This window comes from Dromiciops gliroides, chromosome 4 (assembly GCF_019393635.1).
Source record: "Dromiciops gliroides isolate mDroGli1 chromosome 4, mDroGli1.pri, whole genome shotgun sequence".
Taxonomy (NCBI): Eukaryota; Metazoa; Chordata; class Mammalia; order Microbiotheria; family Microbiotheriidae; genus Dromiciops; species Dromiciops gliroides.
Genome location: NC_057864.1, coordinates 417,628,143 through 417,651,857, shown reverse-complemented (window position 1 = coordinate 417,651,857; position 23,715 = coordinate 417,628,143). Strand labels below are relative to the sequence as shown.

The 23,715-nt window shown below is 42.9% G+C and overlaps 1 protein-coding gene across 1 annotated transcript in view; it reads left to right on the top strand.

Annotated features, from left to right (window-relative positions):
- Positions 1-23,715, top strand: part of ABCA4 (ATP binding cassette subfamily A member 4) — a 176,384-nt gene that overhangs the window by 45,867 nt on the left and 106,802 nt on the right. The window contains exons 7-11 of the mRNA XM_043962651.1: positions 2,983-3,072; positions 7,766-8,006; positions 9,369-9,508; positions 10,182-10,298; positions 11,444-11,641. Coding sequence (XP_043818586.1) covers positions 2,983-3,072; positions 7,766-8,006; positions 9,369-9,508; positions 10,182-10,298; positions 11,444-11,641 — 786 coding nt within the window. The remainder of the gene's footprint in view (positions 1-2,982; positions 3,073-7,765; positions 8,007-9,368; positions 9,509-10,181; positions 10,299-11,443; positions 11,642-23,715) is intronic.

Here is a 23,715-nt window from a genome sequence, read left to right as displayed (position 1 = left end):
GCTAGGTAGCACAATGGACAGAGTGCTGGATCTGGAGTCAGGAAGACTCATCTTGCTGAGTTCAGATCTGGCCTTGCTACCAGCTATGTGACCCTGGGCAAGTCACTTAACCCTGTTTACCTCAGTTTCCTCATCTGTAAAATGAGCTGGAGAAGGAAATGGCAAACCATTCCAGGATCTTTGCCAAGAAGACCTCAAGTGGCATCAGCAAGAATCAGATATGACTGAAAAATGACTGAAACACACACAATGAGCATTTACTGTTATGAAATGGATTGTAATGTTTTTCAGAGACATTGAGCACCCTCAGGACAAATCTGCTTCTCTCTTACTTAAGATTTCCTAACAAGACTTTGAGAAAGGAGATGCAAATCAATTTTATATTGTTTTGGTTTGGGGTTTTTTTGTATGGCAATGAGGGTTAAGTGACTTGCCCAAGGTCACACAGCTAGTAAGTGTCAAGTGTCTGAGGCTGGATTTGAACTCAGGTCCTCCTGAATCCAAAGCCAGTGCTTTATCCACTGCGCCACCTAGCCACCCCTCAATTTTATATTGAAACAAGAATTATCACTCGGGGCATCCCTTTGTTGGAGAGTGATGTGTGTATATTTTATTTCCCCACTTAATAGTATTTTTCCCCAATTATATGTAAAGAAATTTTTTAACATTCATTTTTGTAAGATTTTTGAGTTCCAAATTTGGGGGCCTCCCTCTCTTCCCTCCTCCCTCCCAAAGTTAGCAAGCAATCTGATATAGGTTATACAGTACAATCATGATAAACATATTTCCACATTAGTCATGTTGTAAGAGAAGAATCACAACAACAACAAAAAAAAACCCAACTACAAGAAAGAAGAAACAAAAAACCCAACAAAACAGTGAAAATAGTATGCTTCAATCTGCATTCAGACTCCATAGTTCTTTTTCTGCATATAGAGAGCATTTGCCGTTATTAGTCTTTTTGAATTGTCTTGGATCTTTGTATTGCGGAGAAGAGCTAAATCTATCACAGTTGATCAACCCACAATGTTGTTGTTACTGTGTATAATGTTCTCCTGGTTCTGCTCATGTTCATCTAAGTTCTATTCATGTAAGTCTTTCCAGGTTTTTCTGAAATCTACATGCTCATCATTTCTCATAGCAAAATTGTATTCCATTACATTCATATATCACAACTTGTTCATCTATTCCCCAATTGGAGGACATCTCAATAATTCTTTGCCACCACCAAAAGAGCTGCTAGAAATATTTTTGTACATGTGGGTCCTTTTCCCTTTTTTATGATCTCTTTGGGATACAGACCTACTAGTGGTCTTGCTGGGTCAAAGGATATGCACAGTTTTATCGCCCTTTGGGCGTAATTCCAAATTGCTCCAGAATGGTTAGATAATGTATATATCTTTGACCTTTAAGGCAGCCCCATAAATGAGTACCAAAAATTTATTGGTGACACTGCTTATTTGTTCCAGCCTTCCCTGACCACAAAGTAAAAAGAAGGATTCAAGGGCATTCTTTTCTACTTATCTGACAGAAGTTAGAAATATTTACAAAATGTATAGAAGGGAGATCTTTCAGGACCAATTGTCAGGACTGACCTGAGAGGTAAACAGAAAACGTAATGGCCTAGTAATGTGGTCTTAGATGGAAAAAATACCAGACTTTTCCCCAAACCCCCAAAGAAAATGCTGTTCACAACCTTTCTCCATCATTGTATGAGAGAGAAAAAATAACTTTTGCAATCTGCTGTTCAGTCCTTTCAGTTGTATCCAACTCTTTGTGACCTCATTTGGGGTTTTCTTGACAAAAATACTGGAGCTGCCCCAAAAGGCACTGCCTCCACTTTTTTTTTTTTGCTGAGGTGGGGATCTATGGGTGTGGACTACTCTGTATGATATTAGAGTTTTTTGATTTTGGTTTTTTACTCAATTGTTGGGGGGTTCCCTCTTTTTTTTTCCTTATTGTTACATGGGATCTTTCTATGATAGGGAGGAGAGGGAAATGTGGGTAATGTAAAAGCAAAGAATGTTAATAAATATTTATTTTAAGACCCCACAAATATAAGCAGGCCAAAATGAATTGACAACAAGTCCTATTATAGTTTTTATATGTAGTCCCCTCAAAGACTGGAGTTCAGCTTTCATCAAATCTCCTGAAAGGTCCACATGAGGTAGGGAATTTTATTGGTCATACTCATGACATTTGGGAGACTGAGTTTGTTCACTCAGGTTTGGAACTTGGGTTTCCTGAGAATACCTGGAGGTTCCTGGAGTCAGGACAGGCAGCTCATGGAACCACTGAAGTGGAGAAGGCTTGCACTGTTGGGCACTGTGGCACTCAGGGCCCAAGGGGGCATTGCTGGCATTTGGAGAATCTGTAGGAGTGCTTCTTCCCCTTGATAATCACCAGTGGCAGCAGCTCAGACAGATCGTGTAACTGCAGAACTCCCTGGACAAAAGAGAGCTGTGTGGAACAGAGGAAGAGGGGTCGACCTGAATGCGGAGAGCACAATGGAAGAAAAGATGGGAACAATCTGTGGGGAAGTCAGGGAGGATGGAGAGAGCCACTGAGGTGACCACATTGGCAACTCTCCACTCACATTCTTCCTCTCACTCACACAGCTGCTCTCTGTTTGTCTTCCTCCAGGAGTCTTGCTTAGTGCCTCTAAACCAGCAGTCAGGATAACTTTGGTGTATTTAATGTCACCATGAAACTATTTGTGATTGACTTGCTCAGTGGGGTGACCTAGAATAATATCCTTTGATTTCCTCAATTAGATTTGAGAGACAGAGCTGTGTTTCTGCACTCTCATAGAAATAGTCTCTGTTATCAAAAAGCCAGGAGGAAGTATTAGAATGACCATATGGGTATATGTATGTCTGTGTCTGTGTCTGTGTCTGTGTGTGTCTTCGTGTGTGTGTGTATGTGCACTCTCACACGTGTACAACTGAACTTTTTCCCCCTTTTTCTTCTTATCACTTATAGCTTCCCACACTCTTAGATGGCAGCTCTCAAGGTATCAGTCTGAGATCCTGGGGAACAGCTTTATCTAATATATCTCCAAGAGTGCAAGAGGTAAGTGGTCTGATGGTGGTAATCATAATACAGACAAAGGAAACTTCATTATGGCTTTCCTAAATTTTCCCACACTTAGTCCATGAAGCAGTTGATCCCTGGGAGAAACATGACTTCCCTGGCCTCCCAATTTGTAGTGTGACAATTGATGGCCCCATCTAATAGTCTCAGAGTCTTTTTTAGCTCTCTTTAATTTTCTGAATCTCTTGCATTTTATACATTGAGCAAGGCCACCAGAACCCTGTGGCTTTCGAGTGTGGTACAAGGGATCAGTGGCCCTATGACCTGAATCCAGGCCTCTCCAGTTGGTGAATAAGGTATTGTTCCAGCCTGCTATAAATTAGCCTGCTAATTTTTCTGTCATCCTTCAGTATTGTTTTTTGTTTTTGTTTTTTGAAGACTGGTTTCTTCTCTCACCCAGACTGTTAAGTTGAGGGGCTATATGTGGGCCAATTGGCTCTGAAATTTTATTTTTTAAAAATATGCCAGGCAAGCTAGCTAACCTTTAGTCCTTTCCCCATTCCCTCCCATCTCCCAGCCTTCTCAGCCCTGATTATATAAGGTTGAGCTCTCCCAAGAAGACCAGAAACACTCCCGACTGGACTTTACCTCTGTATAATCAACTTCAAATTTAGCCAGGTCATTCTTCCATGGGCCAAATGAGGAGAGGCCAGACGCAACTCTATGCAGGTGGGATGTGGAGACTGAGCACACATTGCATCTAAGCCATCACCAGCTCTAGGGAGTATTTTGGCTTAACATTCTTTGCTTTATCAGTATTCAAGAACTCTGAATTGGTGCCTATCAGCATAAGAAGGGTGGAGCTGATAGGAAATAAAGGAATTTAAGGCCTATCAACCTTTCTATTTCCTTATATGGTTATCAGGGGGTTGCTTATATGTGCTTGAGAATAGAAGACAGATCTATGTGAAATGAGTCCATGCAGAATACCCAATACACATTAACCAATGCTGATGACTATTTGACCTTGGATGAGGCAAGGATCTGCATAATCCCAAGAAAGCTCAGGGGTCACCTGGTCCAACCTGTGCCTGAACCATGCTTAGCTAACCTTTTCTTGAAGATTTAATATATGTGAGCACTTGAATACTTCACTTAGCTGCTCTGGGCTTCAGTCTCATCTGTCAAATATGGGGATTTGTCTAGATGGCTTCTGATTTCCCTTCCAGATCTCTAATTAGGAGCCTATCACTATGAGCCTGTTCTCCTTTTGGAAAGAAGGAAGTGTTAGCTAGGGGCAGCTACATGACTCAATGAATAGAATACTGGGCCTGGAGTCAAGAAGATCTGAGTTCAAATTCTGGATCAGATACTTACTAACTGTGTGACCCTGGGCAAGTCACTTAATCTCTGTTTGCCTTAATCCACTGGAGAAGGAAATGGCAAACCACTCCAGAATCTCTGCCAGGAAACCTCATGTACATTATGGTTCATGGGGTGATGAAGTGTCAGACCCGACTAGACAACAATAAACTCTTAGGAAAATTTTTCTTAGGAAAAGCCTAAATTTATTTCTTTGCAACCCCCCACCCATTTGTCCTAGTGATGCCTTCAGGGACCCAGCAGAAGTCTAATGTATCTTCCCTAGTGACAACCCTTTCAGTATGATATGGTGGGAAAATGGGGTACGGGTTGGGGTAGGAGTTGGGGTTCTTAGGAATTCCTCTTTAAAGAATTACACCCTCTTGCACACAAAACTTAGTTAGAATAAGGTGACAGTTTATTTAGGAGCAAGAGAAGGGAAGGGTGGGGGGAGGGAAACCATGAAAGAAATCCTTGGACTTTTCATGGGGAGATTTGGCATAAAGCACATGGCTCAGAGGTACCAAATCTCCTCGAACAGGAGACTGGAAGGTACTTTTATAGAGGACTGATGGGGGTGGACCATCTGCCCGTGAAAAGTTCCTTTAGTGAGAGAGGACCATCCCCCACTGGTGGTAGCTGGGGGAATTGGGTGAGGAGTGGAGGACCATCCCCCACTGGTAGTGACTAAAGGAATTGGGTGAGGGGTGGCTACAGATCCCTCTTCGGAACACAAAGGCCGCAGCCATACCCAAACTTATCTCCCCAGGGTAAGGGAGACCAGAATGAAGGGTAGGAATCCGCAGCTAGCTCAGTCCGATTTGGTTCAGCTCATCTCTCTAGGCGTTATCTGTCCTCTGGTTTAGTTTCTCAAGGAGAAGCTTCCTTGGTGTGCCCCAGAGAACTTCTGGGGTGCTCTGCACCCCATGACAAGTATTTACATGCAATCCTGCCAAGTCTTCTTGTCACCTGAAAGGGAACATGATCCTCCACAGGTGGTCTGCTCAGGGCAGAATACATGGGATGATTCCTGGAACCTAAGCCTTTCTTGATGAACCTTTTCCCTGCACTCCGTATCTTGATGGCTGTATTGCTCTGGTGACTCATATTGAATTTGCAGTCCTCTAGAACCCCCAGAACTTTTGTACATCTACCCATCCCTTCCTTCCCCAGCTTGTACTTATGATGTCAGGTTTTCCCAACCCAAGTGCAGACTCACCATTAACCTCTGTTAGATTTCATCTAATTCAGTTTGACCCTGTGCTGGAACCTAGAAAGATCTTTTTGACTCTGAATATCATCTCTTAGCTCCCCATGCCAGCTTTGCAATATCTGTACATTTGATAAGCACACCATCTCTTCCCTTCTGTTGGTCATGGGCACGACCCCAATATTCCAGCAGATTGATGTTCTCCTCGATCACAGGCAATCTCTTGAGGAAGGGAAACTGCATTCCATTCCTGTTGCCCATCCTGTATGGTTTTGGCCAAATGAGCAAAACGCAATAATGGTCATGATAATAATCCCTCCCAGAGGCATTCCAAGATTCACAGTGGTAGAAACAACTCTACATCTTTGCTTTAGGGAAGTGCAGACTAACTTTACAGGCTTGACTCACTGCTCTGATTCTCTGGGACACTTGTCAGTTTACAGAGGCAAGTGTTGGCATGAGGTCAGAGAAGGGGATGACAAGTAAACCTCCCTGAATATCTGTGGAAGGATTGATTGCAGACTCACCCCCACTGAATTCCAGTGGTGGTTTTCAAACCCCAAATGCTTTTTAGGACACGTTGGGAGGTATGTTTGCAAGAAGAGTGGCTTTCCCCTGCTCCTTCCCTAAAGGCTAAGCAAATAGGAATCACAGAGCCTCTTCAATAAGCCCTAGACATTGTTCTTAGTATGGTAAATCTCTCTTCTTCTGATCATGGAAGCTTATTGTACTCCTGAAAGAGAAGGGGAGAGAGGAGAGAGGAGAAAAGAGAGAGAGGGAAGGAAAGAGAAGAAGAGAGGGAGAGGGAGGGAAAGAGGAGAGGAGAGAAGAAGGGAGGGGGAAAGAGGAGAGACCAAGAAGGGGGCGGGGAGGAAACAACCAATTTTCTGTGGGCCTTGTGCTGAATTTAATCCTGGACTCTCAGAGAAAGGAGAGTTTTCTCCCTCCAGTTCATTTCTTCATTTACTGGAAAATACCACAGCAAAACAAAACAGAAAAAGGAAAAAGACCACAATGCAGAGCTGTGAGATTGGTTCTTGTGGTGCAAGGAGGGAATTTTCCAGTGATCTGACTGAATTTGGCTCCGTCCAGCCTGAGAGATTTGTGCTGAGGTTCCCTGGGCTAGTCTGTACTAAGCGTTTCTAAGCAATCCACCTTCCTTCTATGGCTCTCCTTGCTAGAGAAGAGTCCCTGCCTGTACTGAAAAGCCAGGAGCCCCCATCAGCCTCCAGCTCTCCCACCCCCACCAGCCACATTTCCAGGAAAGACAAACGAGGGGAGTTGAAATTAAAATTCTCTATGCCCACTGCTGGATTTTTCCCCTCCCCACCCCCGCCACCCAGATTCCTCTGGCCACATCAGTCTGTCTTTATTTTTGCAGCTGCATTAAGGCTTGTTTGCCTCCATAACTATTCTCTCTCAGACATGTGGCCCTGGAGGTCCTGCTCAAAGCCAAGGCTTTCTGGCTCAGCTTGCTAATGAAGCAGCATGACATAAATGACTCACTTGGTGTAACTGATGGGAAGGAACCTGGGATCTGGAGTCCAGAGACCCAGGTTCAAATCCATTCTCTATGGTCCTGGGAAGGTTGCTTAACTTCCTCAGGCTCAGTTTCCTCATCTGTGTAATGAGTATATTGGACTAGATGGTTTGTAAGACCCTTTCCAGCTTCAGATCTATGGTGCTCTTATACAGGAAGGAACAGTGGGCTTAAGAGTCAGGAGAAATGTGGGTTTGGTTCCTACCTCTGGCCTTACTGTGTGACCCTGGGTAAGTCACTTAGCCTATGTCTGCCTTAGTTTCCTCACCTGTAAAATGGGGATAATAACTCCCAGGATCAAATGGAAAATATTTTTAAAGAGCCTAGCAAATAGTAGCCACTTATTAAATACTTGCTTCCTTCCTTCCTATATAGAGGGAGTAACTCAACAATTGTGGTGATACTTGAATAATTAAAATGTTTATAGTTGCTAAGCAAGTTCAGTTGGTGATACTGATATAGTCATTGCTAGGTTTTAAATGTACCATATGAAATCTTCATACATGTTATAATGATGATAAGCAGTTAAATATTACCTGATAATAGTATAAAAGTTATTAAAATGCTTGGTAAATGTCAGCGATTATTCTTATTAACCTGGGGCCTCTGTGTTTCCCCAGCTAGCCCGTCGGCCGAGTGTCCAGGACCTGCTGTGGGTAACAGGACCCCTCCTGCAGAATGGAGGGCCAGAGTCATTTAGCCAGTTGATGAGGATTCTCTCTGAGCTCCTGTGTGGTTACCCAGAGGGGGGTGGCTCCAGAGTGTTTTCCTATAACTGGTATGAAGACAACAACTACAAAGCCTTCCTAGGCATAGATCCTTCCAGAAAAGATCCTGTCTATTCTTATGATAAGAGAACAAGTAAGTTTTCTTTTAAGTCCCTGGCTTACTCCTCCTCTACCATGGTGGTCAGGTTGGTTAGGAATCCTGTGTTGGCTTTAACATATGGATTTCCTTGAGTGACCTTGGGCAAATGGCTTCACCTTTGGGGGGGCCAGTGGGGGCTAGAAAGAGGGGCCTCTATTTTCCCACTGATGAAAGGACAGCAGTTTTAAAGTAATTTGGGTATGAGCCATTGATGGAGCCAAGCCTTGGCTGGAAAAAACAGAGGGGATGTTTGCCACTGATCTAACTGAACTAGAGTGAAGTTCCAGAGGAAAACATTGGAGAAAAGGTGAATTGGGAGGCAGGCCAGAATTTCAAGCAAAGCTTAGGTTAGAAGGGCCCTGGCAAGTCAACATGACTGAGGGGCTTTGACAAGCACAGTGCAAGGGAGATAGATGTGTGCAGCCCTGTCTCACTTTCTAGATGCCAAGGCCCTGCCAGGGAACTTCCCCCACCCTTCACTGTTTCTTTCCTGGCTCTTGTAAGAAGAGGGCAAATGACTGACATGAGCTAAAAAGTGAAATAAGGCGGATGGGGAGGTGCCAGTTGTAAGCTGGCTTTGTGACACTGACAACAGCATCAAGTCAAGCCGAGGCAACCAATACTTATGAAGCACTTAGTGTGTGCTAGACATTGTACCAAATACTGGGTTTATGAAGAAAGGCAAAAAATACCTCCAGGGACATCTAGGTGGCACAAAGGATAGAGCACTAGCCCTGGATTCAGGAGGACCTGAGTTCAAATCCAGCCTCAGCCACTTGACACTTAACTAGCTGTGTGACCCTGGGCAAGTCATTTAACCCTCATTACCCTGCAAAAAAATAATAAAACATTTTTAAAAAAACACCCTGAAACATTCTTGCCCTTGAGGGGCTTATATTCCAATGGGGAGACAACCTGGTCCATACAACTAGGTCCAAACAAGATACAGAGAGAATAGATGGAAGGTAGCCCAGGGAACCTCAGAAGTCAGGCATAGAACTGATGGAAAACTCAATGGCGGCTTAAACAGGCAGTGTCTTTCTATTGCCCCTGCCTGTTGGGCTCTGCACCTCCTTTTCTTGGGGGTGGGGGGGATAATGCCCTTTGGCTCTTGACCTAATCACCAGCAGTCTCATACAGCAGCCCCAGCTTTCATTTCCAGTGATAAGGCCTTGATTGAGCTGATGGACTTGTTATTGTATGAGCCCAGCCTGTTAGTTTAGTTTATTTGTCCCATCCTTCATTTCTGAGTGAATGGGGCCTGGGATTTGGGCATGATAACGATGGTGCTTGGTGATCAGCTTTGGGGCAGAGGGGATAAGGTTCCATTAACCCTGTCTTCCTCTCTCTGGGCAGCATCATTTTGCAATTCATTGATCCAGAACATGGAAGCAAACCCTCTAACTAAAATAGCCTGGAGGGCAGCAAAGCCCTTGCTGATGGGGAAAATCCTCTTTACTCCGGATTCCCCTGCTGTTCGTCGGATATTAAAGCATGTAAGCCTCCTCTCTCCTCACCCTTCAAGTCTCATTGCCTTGGGCCCCTCAAGAGGATATGGATTTTCCTCCTTCTGTTTTACTTGTCCCTAGTGATCCTCATGTTTATTTTGGACTGGTGGGTTGTTGGGGTTTCCTTCTTCCTCTCCCTATCACTTGTTCCTTGGTGTGATCCCCCCTCAGTATCTCTGTGATGTGATGAGGTCTCCCGACCAGGCACTTGTGTTCTGTCCCTGTTGGAAGTGCGTGCCATTCCCACTATTAGCTAGTACACACGGCCAGTTTATCTGTGTCCTGGCTGGGTGAGGAAGCAGCAGTATTGGAGAAGAGTGGGGGAGGAGCCAGCTCTCCAACAGAATGAAACCAGGTTTCATGCAGCACAGGCAGACAGTAACACCATCAATGTCCCATAGACCATTGAGGATAGCAAGTACGCATTAGTTTTGCCAGTCAGGTATCCTGAGAACTGGTAGCCTGTTGTGAGAAATCTCAGCAGACCAAGGAATCTTCAGGTCAGTGTAGAAAAGGAAAAAGACATCTGTGAAAGACCTTTCCCAAATGTTGTCACTGCCCCAACGGGTATGTTAGGAAACCACAGAAGCAGTTTCATGTGCACTTGTATTTTCTCCCTTCTCTATTCTTGTTCCCCTGTCTGTCTGTCTTTATTTCTCAGGCCAACTCGACTTTTGAAGAGCTGGATCGTGTTAGAAAGTTTCTCAAGGCATGGGAAGAAGTAGGGCCTCAGATCTGGCATTTCTTTGACAACAGCACACAGATCACCATGATCCGAGTATGAGAAGCTCTTGTGGATTGGGACTGGGAGGGGAGTAGATGAGAGAATGAAATTGGGTCTCCTTCTGTATTTCACAAGAAAGGGTTCATCCAATTTTGAAATAAAGGTAAACATATAGCATGTGTCGCCCCATCTCTAAATATGTGCTCCTATGATGGTATTGTGGGGACCAATTTTTAATTGGGGAGTGTTAGCTAAGCGGCTCACCGCAATATTGGGACAAGGAAGGAGACCAGCAGCCTCCCTCAAAACAGAACAGGGAAAGGGAAATTATACAACCTGAAAAAATACCACCGACCAGGAATCAGCTGAGAATACACAGCCAGGCTCCTGTCGCCTTCCAGCTTCCAGCTAGAATGGTGACTTCTCCCCGTCCTGAAACCCCACACAGCCCCCAACCAATTGTCTGGCCACTCTGAAAGTCACGTGACTGCCCTCACTAGGCTTCCAATCATAATTTTGCCAGGCCCATGTAGGTGTCGGCAAGTGGTGATGACGTGAGGTGCCAGCGCCATGGCAATGGCTACAACCAGTGGGTGGAGTACCCTGCGGTTTGTGGAGCCCCAGGCCAGTGCACACCGAGGCATAAAAACCTCAAATAACAATTAATTCTTTACAGTATGATGTAGAGATTAGATTCAAGTCAAGTCAACAAATTTTTATTAAGCACCTACTATGTGCCAGGCACTGTGCTAAGTGCTAGAGATACAAAGAAAGGCAAAAGATTGTCCCTGCTGTCAAGGAGCTCACAATGGAATGGGAGAAGATAACAAGCAAACAAGATAAATTGGAGATGATCTCAGAGGGAGAGCACTAAATTAAGTAGCAGCAGGGAAGGCTTCTACTATTAAATGAGACTAGAAGGAAGCCAGGGGAGCCAGGAGGCAGAGATAAGGAGGGACAGAGCAATAGGCATGAGACTTGGATTCAGAAAGACCTGTGTTTGAATTCTGCCTCCGATACTTAGCACCTGTGTGACCCTGGGCAAGCCACTTAATTTCTCTGGCCTCAGTTTCCTCATGTATAAAATGAGAGGATCAGATTAGAGGACCTCTAAAGTCCCTTCCAGATCTAAATCTAGGATCCAGGACAAAAAGATGGCTATAGAAATGCCCAACATACTTTTCATGTTCCTTACTTAGGATACTCTGGAGAATCCAACAGTGAAAAACTTTGTGAACAGACAGCTGGATGGGGAAGGAATCACAGTTGAAGCCATACTCAGCTTTCTCTATAATGGGCCTCAGGAGGGCCAGCCTAAAGACATGGTCCACTTTGGCTGGAGGACTGTCTTCAACTTCACAGACCGCGCCTTTCGTCTGTTTCATCAGTACATGGAGGTAAGAGGGAACAAGTCCTTGCAGCTCTCCAACATGTGCATACATTCAGGAGCACCCTGGAAAGTAGATGCCAGAGATCCCCTCAGCCTGCAGCAGGGGCTTCCAACTTAGGGATCCATTTTCACCGTGGAAGGAAGGCATGCACTGTTCCATAAAGAAAGGAACCAAGGCAGATAGGGTTCTGTATTTCAAGAGCAATCGACAGAATCCTGGACTTATGGTCAGGTAGCCCTGGGTCACAGTCCTGCTTCTGATACTCTCTGTCTTAATGAGAATGGGCAAACTACTTCACACTCAGTGCCTCAGTTTCTTTACCTGTGAAATGGTTGTATCTGTAGAACATACTTTACAGGATTCTTGTGGAGCTTTTAAAAAGACATATATGTGTGTGTGTAGAATATACATACATATATTCATGCATGCATGCACATGCAGATAGTTCTAGCAGTGGATAGAGTGCCAGGCCTGAAGTCAGGAAGATTCACCTTTGTGAATTCAAATCTGGCCTCGGACACTACTTACTACTTGTGTGACCCTGGCCAAGTCATTTAAGCCAGTTTGCCTTAGTTCATTATCTGTAAAATGGAAAAGAAAATGGCAAACCACTCCAGTATCTTTACCAAGAAAAGCCCAAATGGAGTCACAAAGAGGTGGACATGACTGAAATGACTCAACTAAACACACACACATATGTGTACATCCTTTAAAGATACTTAAGACATCCTCCTAAAAGTGGTGGGGAAAGAGGCTTCTTTATGGATTCCTCCCCACCTACCACCCACCCTGCTACCTTTTCCCTTCCCAACACATATTAATCTGATAAAAAGAAAAGGGGCCAAAATAGACTTTTAGAAGATTGCATAGAGAACATGTTAAATAACATCTCTACTCAAACCAATATTAGTGCACAAATTACCCCAGCATTGGCCGTAAAGTAATTGGTCACCATCCTGCTATAATTCAGGGTTCAGGAGAGAAGTCTAAACAGTAGAGTTAGCATTTTGACATCCTCACAGGTTGAGGCCAAACTAAAGGTTCTCTTCTCAGTCTAGAAACTAAAGCCCTGTTGACATTTTGTTTATGAGATATCCCACTGTGGAACTTGGGGTTAAATAAGTCTTCCCTCCACCCTATCTTGTTGAAGTGTAGATACTACAGCATCATAGGACATAGTGTAGCATAGCAGATAGAAAGTTAGCCTCAGAACCAGCAAGACCTGGGTTAAAATCGTAATACCGATACATGCTGGCTGCATGACCTTGGGCAAGTCACTTAACCTTTCACTGTTCTGGACAACTCAAAGAAATTCAATGGTAGAGATGGTAATGGTTTCCATTGGTAGGAGGAGTTCCCTCACCCTGTACCAATAACATATTTGGTCAAGACCCTGTCTCCTGTCCCTATAGGACTGAGATCTGGAAGGAACTTTCAAAGCCATCTAGTACAACTCCTCCCTTTTAGGGATGAGAAAACTGAGGTGAAGGTACTTAATCAAGGTCCCATGGAGCAAAACCAAAAAAATTTTTACTGGTATAATTTGTTTCTATATCATCTTCATTTCTGAATGTATATTATATGTTTTATATATACATATATTATATCTATTTTTGTGTGTTTGTGTGTGTACCTTCCTTTTCACCCCCCCCCCCCGGAACCAATCCCTTGTTCCAAAGATTAAAAAATAAAGAGGGGAAAAAACAGTTCAGTAAAATCAATGAACTCATTAACTTTGACTAATAAGGAAAGAAGGAAGGGAAGGGAAGGGAAGGGAAGGGAAGGGAAGGGAAGGGAAGGGAAGGGAAGGGAAGGGAAGGGAAGGGAAGGGAAGGGAAGGGAAGGGAAGGGAAGGGAAGGGAAGGGAAGGGGAGGGAAGGGAAGGGAAGGGAAGGGAAGGGGAGGGGAGGGGAGGGAAGGGAAGGGGAGGGGAGGGAAGGGGAGGGGAGGGGAGGGGAGGGGAGGGGAGGGGAGGGGAGGGGAGGGGAGGGGAGGGGAGGGGAGGGGAGGGGAGGGGAGGAAGGGAGGAAGGGAGAAAGAGAGAAAGAGAGAAAGAGAGAAAGAGAGAAAGAAAGAAAGAAAGAAAAGAAAGTCTAGCTTGGTTATTTCACCCCCCAAAAGGACTTGGATATCTGGAGAGGGGTTAGGATTCGATCATGGATGAATGACTGCTTGAGCTCCCAGCCAGGGATTGGGCCTCTAGAGTTAAAGTTGTAAGGGACCTCAGAGATCATCTAGTCTAACCCTCTCATTTTCTACATGAGGTCTAGGGAAATTAAGTGAATTGCCTAAGGTCACAAATATCACATCAGAGGTAGGATTTGAATCCAGGTCCTTCGACCCCAGAACCAAGTGCTCTTTTCATTGAGTTATATTAATTTTTCATTATATAATCATTGGATGAATGAGGTATGTAAAATGCTTTGCAAACCTCAAAGTGCTATATAAATGCTAGCCATATTATTATTATGATGTATTTTTATTGTATTGTACTGCCTCCCTAAGAGGGTAAGAATAGAGATACAGGAGGTAGGTAGTCCTGCATAGGTAGTCTAGGTGCTCTGATTTTACAGATAAGGAAACCGAGGCAGGCATAGGTTAAGCTGATTGCCTAGGGTATCAGACATACTAAGTGTCTGAGGCCTCCTGGTGTAGGTCTTCAAGCCTGAAGGCTGGATAACCACTTAGGAAGAATGCTGGAGGAAGGATTATAGGCCTTATTATGGGACAGCTAGATGGTGCAGCAGATAGACTGCTGACCCTGAAGTTGGGAGGAACAGAGTTCAAATCTCACCTCAGACACTTACTAGCTGTGTGACCCTGGGAAAGTCACTTAACTCCCAACTACCTTAAAACAACTGGACCCATCTCCAGTCATCCTGATATATATCTTGCTACTGGACTCAAATGGCTCTGGAGGAGAAAGTGAGGCTGGTGACTTTGCACAGCCCTCCCTCACTTAAATCTGATTCAGTGCAAGTCATGACATCACTTCCTGATGTCACATGCCTCTTCAGGAAGGAAGGACAAACATCAACTTCATTATAGGGTCTTTCTTTCTTTTTGTTTGTTTGTTTTTTTGTGGGGCAATGAGGGTTAAGTGACTTGCTCAGGGTCACACAGCTAGTAAGTGTCAAGTGTCTGAGGCCGGATTTGAACTCAGGTCCTCCTGAATCCAGGGCCGGTGCTCTATCCACTGTGCCACCTAGCTGCCACACTGAGTCCCCTTTCAATTGAGATTCTCCAACTCTGGGGCTGCCTGGAGACACACAAGCTTCATCCTCAGGTGGCTGTTCTGTGGATCTCAGACATTTTATCCCCTTGATGCTCTCCCTACCAAAGGGCTTTTGAGACTCTGAATGCTCAGGGGCATGCTGATAATTGTTTAATAACTGGATCTCCAGGAAAAAAAATGTACACAGGACACACTTTTAAGTTTAATCATTTAATCTGCATTATTCACATTTTCTCCATGACTCTCTTAAGTTGAGACAATGAGCAAAACAAGAAATGTGTGCCCTGATTTGTAGCATTTACTGATTTCTTACTCTAAAAGTTGAACAATCTGCTGTCAAAAGGTTAGAGCTGGCTCCAGCATGCCCCTGTGTAGGCCTCGCACAATGCCCTCTGTCTTCCCACATATTCTTTCTCTCCAAGAAATAAAAAAATACTGTAAGCCACTGATTAGGCTGCAGTGTCTTGGGCTGGGAAGAAAGGGTTTAAGACTATCCAGAAATACCTGCAGTCTGGGAGTACTCCCTTAGATTACTCCTGTGCATATCAATCAGTTTCTGACATCCTCCCCACCCCTCATTAAGTTCTCTCTCCAATTAGAGTCACTGATGAAGGAAGAGTTGAGTGGTCAGATCTTCAATAAATAGGTCTTAAGCAGGTATAAAATAAATGTACACATCACTAATGCATGTGTGTGTATTTGTCTGTAATTCACTTTCATTATTAATTCAATAACCATATCATGTTCTTGTAAATCTTTTCTTTTCCAAGCTAAACACGCCCTACTCTTTCAATACATATATGCATACATAGACACACACACACACACATCCTCCCCCGCATGCACACATGTGCTTTAAACAAGGAAAGACAGAAAATTCCTTACCTACCCTTCTGATTACCCTTGAATTTGAAAAGTAGCTTTCTTTGTTTAGTTTAGAGGTTGTTCCTGGAACATACGAAACCTTGTCTGGAGTTCACAGTATTTTTTAAATTTCACAGTATATTCAGATTACACAAATCTTGAATTTCATACCAGGAAGCCAAGATCAAACAAAACTTTCATATGAAAATATCCGTGAGCAAGGCATAAAAGTTTACTTTAACCAACTTTCACCTCCCCTGCCCCCCCCCCCTTTATGATTGAGGAATAAATAGAACTTTTGTTCACTAGCTGGTTTTGCCTGCTGTGGACTCAGTCAATATAGAGACATAGTTAGCACGGGTTCCAACCTTTTGTCAACCTGTATACTTGCTTCTTTTATTATCAGAGCCAGGGGATTGGGCTTTGTTGTATTGTTATGGGACTAGCCTCTCTCCCCGACCTAGCACACTCTGGGCATATTCCCACCACCACCCAATTGGAATGTACTTAGGGAATGTAAACTATTTTAATGTTAGCCTAAGCAAACCTCAATCAGGAAGATAAATCTGCTGGGGGAAAAGACCATGCAATGTACCATGAAACCAAATCCGAGGCATTTAGGGATTACACATTGTTGTCAATTATCTATGTGACAGATCCTTCTATTAGTGCTTTGGATCAAGAGTTGGCTGGAGGGGTAGATGAGGAAGAAGTAGAGGAGCAGTGCAGGAGTCTGTCTGACTCCAATAATAAGCATAATAAAAGTAACATTTATATAGGTTTTTAACATTTGTGAACCACTTTACAAATATTGTCTTACTGTTTTCATGGAACAATCTTTTGCGGTCAATGCCAATATAATCCCTGTTTTATATATAAGAAAACTGAGGCTAAAATGTTTAGTACTTGCCTAGGGTCATACAGCTAAACAAGTCCTGAAAGCAGCATTTGAACTCAAGTGTTCTGAGTCAGGCACTCCACCCACTATGCTGCCTCCCACTCCTCCTTTCCTGTACCTCCTCTCTTAAGTTGCTTATTGCTCTTTTCATTTTTGTTTTTGTCTTTGTCTTTGCTTAGCACAGTGCCTGACACACAACAGCTCCTTAATAAATGCTTGGCGGGTTGGATTGAATTGAAATATATATGATAGGCTGGAGCACCAATGTTGTAATGAAGAAGCCATGACTTCACAATGGAATATGGATATAATGTCTTGACAATGAACATTATATGTCTCTCGAGAGTGAGTGTGATGTAGTCCGTAGGATATTGGCTTGAATTCAGGAAGGCCTAGGTTCCAATCCCATCTCAGACACTTGCTGGCAGTGTGACCCAGGGCAAATTTCCTACCCCCTCTTAGCTGTCAAATGAGAGGATTGGATTCGATGGCCTTCCTAAAGCATAGGTCTTACCAAGTCACCCACAACCCCTTACTCAGTAAACTCAAGCGGCTTCCTCTCACCCCCAGGATCCAATATAAAACCCTCTGACATGCACAGCTCTCTGTAACTTGTTGCCCCCTTCCCCCACTTTTCCAGTAAGTCTTACACCCCCTCCCACCCAGCACCTCCTCTGTGATCCAGCGACACTGGCCTCCTGGCTGCTCTTGCAATAACACACTCCATGGGATGACTTTGGGCACTTTCTCTGCTTTTCCCCCAGCCCTTGAATGCTCTTCCTCTTGCTCTCCCCAGCCTCCCTCAAGTCCCAGCTAAAATCCCACCTTCTACAGGAAGCCTTTCCCAATCCCCCTTCATTCCAGGGCCTTCCCTCTGTTGGTCATTTCCAATTTCTCCTGTACATAGCCCATCTGAACAGGGTTGTTTGTGTGTCGTCTCCCTCAGAATATACCGTGATCTCCTCAAGAGCAGAGACTGTCTTTTGTCTTTCTTTATATTCACACACAGTGTGAATTAGCACAGTGCCTGGCACATAGTAGGTGCTTTGTAAATGCTTATTGACCAACTTCTAAGGTGCCTTCCACCTCTCCAGCTATGATCTAGAGAATATTTTTACAAAATCACATGTAGGCCCATCCTACATTACTGTGTCATTACCATTGTATTTGTTTACTAGATTTGTCACCAATTTTAGATTATAATTAGATTCACAGACAGGAATCACATCATGTGCTTCCTTTGTACTGTTAATAGTGCCCAGTGCATGCGCAGCTCTGCTCATCATGGACTTGTAATACCTGCTTATTGACTGAACCACTGATGGATATAAGGATATCCTGGTGACAATTGGCTATTATTCTGTGACAGTGGCTTTCAGCATGATCTGTATGAATACTTCCTTTGACCAAACATCTCCTGGGAAGCATTGGATAGCTTCTCTCCAATCAGAACCTTTGCTTTTTCATCTGACCTTTTTTCTTTTTTCTTTCCTGAAACAGACAGAAACTATTTCTTGAGTGTTCTGACATAATTTGTACTTTGTGTCAGGCACTTCAGATGTCTGGTCACAATGCCTAATGGAGGAAATTCAATTTATTATTCAATTTAATTCAATAAGCATAGCATGTTTCCCCAAGTCTTCTCTTCTTCAGATTAAATATGCCCAGTTCTTCCAATTGAGACACATATGACATGACCTTGAAACTTTTCAGCACCTATTTGTCTTCCTCTGAGAACTCTTCAGTTCATCAGTGTCCCTTCTCAAATGTGGCACTGAAAAATGAATACTGTGTTCTAAATTTGCTTTGACCATGGCAGAGTACAGAGGATGATCTCCAATTTACCCTATCTACATCATCTTTGTCCATAAACGTTTTCATGTTGTCCCTCCCATTAGACCGTGAGTCCCTAAAGAGCAGGGACTGTTTTCTTGGTTTTGTTTTTTGCCTTTCTCTGTATCCCCTGTGCTTAGCATAGGTTGTAGTACATAGTAGGTGCTTAATAAATTCTTGCTGACTGACTCATTCACTCACCAGTCCTAGATATCATGTCTTTCTTAGTATCATCTGAAATTCTATTAGCTTGCTTGGCTGCCATATTATACTGTTGCTTCACCTTGATCTTACAGCCTACTAAAATCTCCAGATTTTTTTTAAGAACCAAACTTTTTTCTAGCCATACCTCTCCTACTTGTGTTGATTTTTTGAACCCAAGTTTAAGACTTCACATTCATGCCTATTATATTTCATCTTATTCAGATTGATCCAAAGGCAAGCCTGCCAAGACCTTTCTGAAATATGACCCTGTCTAGTGTGTTAGCTCTCCCTTCCATCCTTGTGCCGTCTTGAAATTTGATGATTATGCTATGTACAGCTGGGGCCAAATCACTGAGAACAATGTTAAACAGTAGGCCCAGGCCCAGATATCCCTGAGATACTCCGTCGAAGTCCCCCTTCCGAATTGTCATTGACTCATTAATGGCTCCTCTTTGGGTGTGAACAGTTCATTAGCTCTCACTTCACCTAATTGTATTGTGATCCAGCTCACATCTCTCCATCTTCATCTCAAGTAGCATGAGAGTGTAATGATTGGAATAACGCCACCTGCTGGAGACTTACTGTAGAAGAGTTCCGCCCATGAAGCGAAGGTCTTTGAGGGCAAGACCAGGAGTCTTTTCTTTGGCGTCAGGAAGTGACGTGGGCTAGTGGGAGGAGGAAGGAAGAGACTGGTGCTCGCTCTGACGCTCTTTCCTGGGGACTCTGGCGGAGAAGGGAGCTAGAAATGTGCTCTCCCTTTAATAGATAGGAATCTAGGCCTTTCTCTCTCTCTTTACCAAATTCTTATTCTCCTTAATAAGTGCTTAAAAGCCTAACTCTTGCTAAAGCTTATAATTTATTGGCGACCACTCATTAGATATTTTAGACTAGCTAGAATTTTAGCCCTTAACAAGAGACTTATTCATAAGCTTTACTAAGAACTATGTAAGATATAGATATACATATAATGGATGGATATATCTACATGTATATATGTATATACACATTCATATAACCTTGGTATGTATATACACATACACATTTAGAGAGATGTATATATGTCTCTCTATATATGTATACATACACATTAAGAGTAACTTCAACTAACCTCATTTCCTTTTTACTTTAGAGGGTTACTATACTATTAGATCAGGAAAATTTGCAGACTCTTTTCTCTTCCCTTTTTTTTTTTAAATCTGGAAAACAGTTACCTTTCTCCAGTCCTGGAATACCTACTGCTTTCTTTATGACCTTTCAGATATCACTAACAGGTGGCCTAGTGGATAGAGCACAGGAACATGGAATTAGGAAGACTCATTTTCCTGAGTTTAAATCTGGCCTCAAACACTTGCTAGCTGTTGGGACCCTGGGCAAATCACTTAACCCTTCATCTATAAAATGTGCTGGAGAAGAAAATGGAAAACCCCTCCAATATCTTTGCCAAAAACAAAACAAAACAAAACAAAACAAACAAACAATGGGATCATGAAGAATCAGACACAATTGAACAGTGATGACAATGACTCTTCAGTTATACCTGCCATTTGTTTCATTACCTGAGGATGTAGTTTATCTGGGCCTGGTGGCTTAAATCATCATGGGTGTGATTTCTTGCCATCTCTCTACTTATCTTGCATACCAACTCCTTATTTGCCATTTTCCTAACATCAGTTTCCTTGGTAGGGAAAAGAGAAGCACATTTAGCCTTGAACAACTCTGTCTTCTCTCTATCATACATTGTCATTCCATCTTTCTTGAGAAATGGTCTTGTCCTTTCTTTGATCCTTCTTAAGCTCATTATGAACTTGCACGTTATAGACTCTATTCTTATGGCATGATTCTGAAGACCCAATACTTACATAATCAAATCTATGATCACATAGATGTGAATGTTCCTGCCAGTCATGGAAATTATAATCCACCCATGCATGCCCATTGTGTGTGACTTCTATACTTGGAGTTGTTTTTCCAGTAGAGGTAATAATTTTATGGTGAGATTTTCACACCATTTGGTCATCCCATGTCTATCTATTTTCTTTTTTGGGCAGCTAGGTGGGATGGTGGATAGAGCACTGGCCTTGGGGTCAGAAGGACCTGAGTTCAAAATTCACCTCAGACACTTACAAGCTCTGGGATCCTGGACAAGTCACTTAACCCCAACTGCCTTAAACATCGGTGCCCATCTCCAGTCATCCTGATATATATCTGGACCCAGATGGCCCTGGAGGAGAGAGTGAGGTTGTTGACTTTACACAGCCCTCCCTCACTTAAATCCAGTTCACTGCAAGTCATGACATCAGCCTGATATCATGGTCTTCTTCCAGAATGAAGGACACATAACAACAATTTTCTTTTCTACCATGCAAAATTAAGGGGATTTTTCTCTGTGAGGCTAAGTAGCCTATACGGAAAGATCTTTGACCATATCTTCAGTACCATGATGGAACTGAATGAAAGAGGCTAGACTAAAGCCTTTTTTAAACAAGAAATCTAACTGAGGGTTTAACCACTCATGTTTGCTTAAACACACACACACACACACACACACACACACACACACACACACACCTCCAAGGGACCATTAGGTTAGATTTCTAAGAGACCATAATGACTTCTGATAAGACCTAGCATTTATTTATCACTTTAAATTTTGCAAAACATTTTTATTTAAAGTTTTGAGTTCCAAGTTCTATCCTCCCCCACTGTCCACCTTCTCTGAGGGGCTAAGGAATCAGATATAGGTTATATATATGAAATTATGTAAAAAGTTTTCATATTAGTTATTTTGTTTAAGAAGATTTGAATAAAAGAAAGAAAGTGAAAAACAGCATGCTTCAGTCTGTATTCAATCAGTTTCAGTTCTCTCTCTGCAGGTGGATATTATTGCCAACATTTTAAATCTATCAATTCATTTGATCCTTACAACAACCTGGAAAGTAGAGATTATTATTATTCCCGTTTTACATATGGGGAAAGCAAGATTGATTGAACCCAACACCTTTCCCAGGGTCAGTAAATGTATGAGACAGGATTATAAAATCGGGTCTTTTTGACCCTGGGTCCATTGGACTCTATCCACTGTGCCACCTAGCTGACACAAAGAGCATCACCTTCACATAGGACAGTTACTATTAGGAACCAGAGGTGGTTTCTTGGTTTTCTTTCTCTCAGGATATCCTGAAAAAACCCTGGGCCCTCAAGGTAAACCTGATTGCTGGCTGGGACAGCTTCCTGATGAGCTGTTCTCAACTCATGCTAATTTCTGTCGAGGGGCAGAAGAGGTGCTTCTGGCTAGAGACCATGGAATGCTCCTTGATCACATATCAAGAGTAGCTTGGCTCAGGGCTAAAGCTAGCATGGGGTAAACGAAGCTTTGCCCAAGGAGCCCACATCCAAAGGGAATGCTTTCTCTGTCCCCACATCTCATAATTCTCTATTCATCTGTTCTACTGCATAACTTCAGGCTTTTGTCTTCAGTCCCCATAGGGTAAGGGTGAGAGAGATTGCTGCCTCTTCCACTGCCATAGCTTCCATGTTTAGACTTTCTTCTTGGGCTGCTGTCACCGACCTTGATTCAACAGTTTTTGCCCCAGATAAAAATATTGCTGATTAGAGTCCCAGCCCATCCCTTAAGGTGTGTTTGTTGCTCTGGTCTTTACCCATTGTGCTATTCAAATCACAGAAAGTACATGAGGAACACATTGAGGACATGATACATTTGGACACTTGAATTGAATGGTAGAAGAAGAAAAATGGTCATTCTTTTCCTGTAAATAATATCTATTTGGAATGGCAACATGGTAGGTGTGTGGAAATTTCCATCTCCTGTGGGTACATCAGAAACCTTTGTGGCCAAGAGGAGGAAATATCAACATCAATTAGTCCAATACGGATCAAGGGAAGATGGATGGAGTTTTTTAATCTTGCTGGGGAGTATATATGATTTACTTTCAATGAATATACTTGTAGAAATGAAAGTTAGAACTTAGAGGGATCTTAGAGATCACTGTAACCCCAAATCTTTATTTTACAGATAAGGAAACTGAGGTCCAAAGTATTTCAATGACAACCCCTGGGGGCCAGAGAAAGAATGTGCCTTTGGCTCAAAAAAATGAATGATCCTAATCATCATCCTTCTGCCTAGGGAACAGTTTACTTCCATGGCAGACTCAGGCCAAGTGTTTTCTAAAACAAGTCAACAATAGTTGTCCTGTTTAAACCGTCCAGATAATTCAGGCATTTCATAAAATTCTGGGTAGGGTCTAAGATCTAGATATGGAAGGGCCCTCAGCAGTCATCTAGTCATTTTTAAAATGTGGAAATTGTGACTCAGTGAGATAAAATAACTTACCCAAGACCACATAGTTAGTAAGTGATAATGTCAGGATTCTTACCCACTGTTTAAAGCACTTGTAAAATGATCCTTCTCACTAATGCCCATTCAATATTTCTATAGACATTTCTTTTTCTTTTCCTTTTCTTTTTTCTTTTTTCTTTTTTTTTTTTTTTGCGGGGCAATGAGGGTTAAGTGGCTTGCCCAGGGTCAAACAGCTAGGAAGTGTCGAGTGTCTGAGGCCGAATTTGAACTCAGGTTCTCCTGAATCTGGGGCCAATACTTTATCCACTACACCACCTAGCTGCCCCATAGACATTTTTTTTAATCCCAAATGCAAGGTCCATGGGTACTCAGACTTTAACTATTCTAAAATATAATAAAATATTATGTTCCATATATATGTGCATGCAAATATGAAATATACTAACTTGCTATCATTAGATTGTGAGATTCTTTTTTTTTTCAGGGCAACAAGGGTTAAGTGACTTGCCCAGGGTCACACAGCTAGTACGTGTCAAGTGTCTGAGGCTGGCTTTGAACTCAGGTCCTCCTGAATCCAGGGCCAGTGCTTTATCCACTGTGCCACCTAGCTGCCCCAGACTGTGAGATTCTTGAGGGCAAGGACTGTCATTTGCCTTTCTTTGTATTTCTAGCATTTAGCACAGTGCCTGGCACATAGTAGGTGCTTCATAAATACTTGTTGACTAACT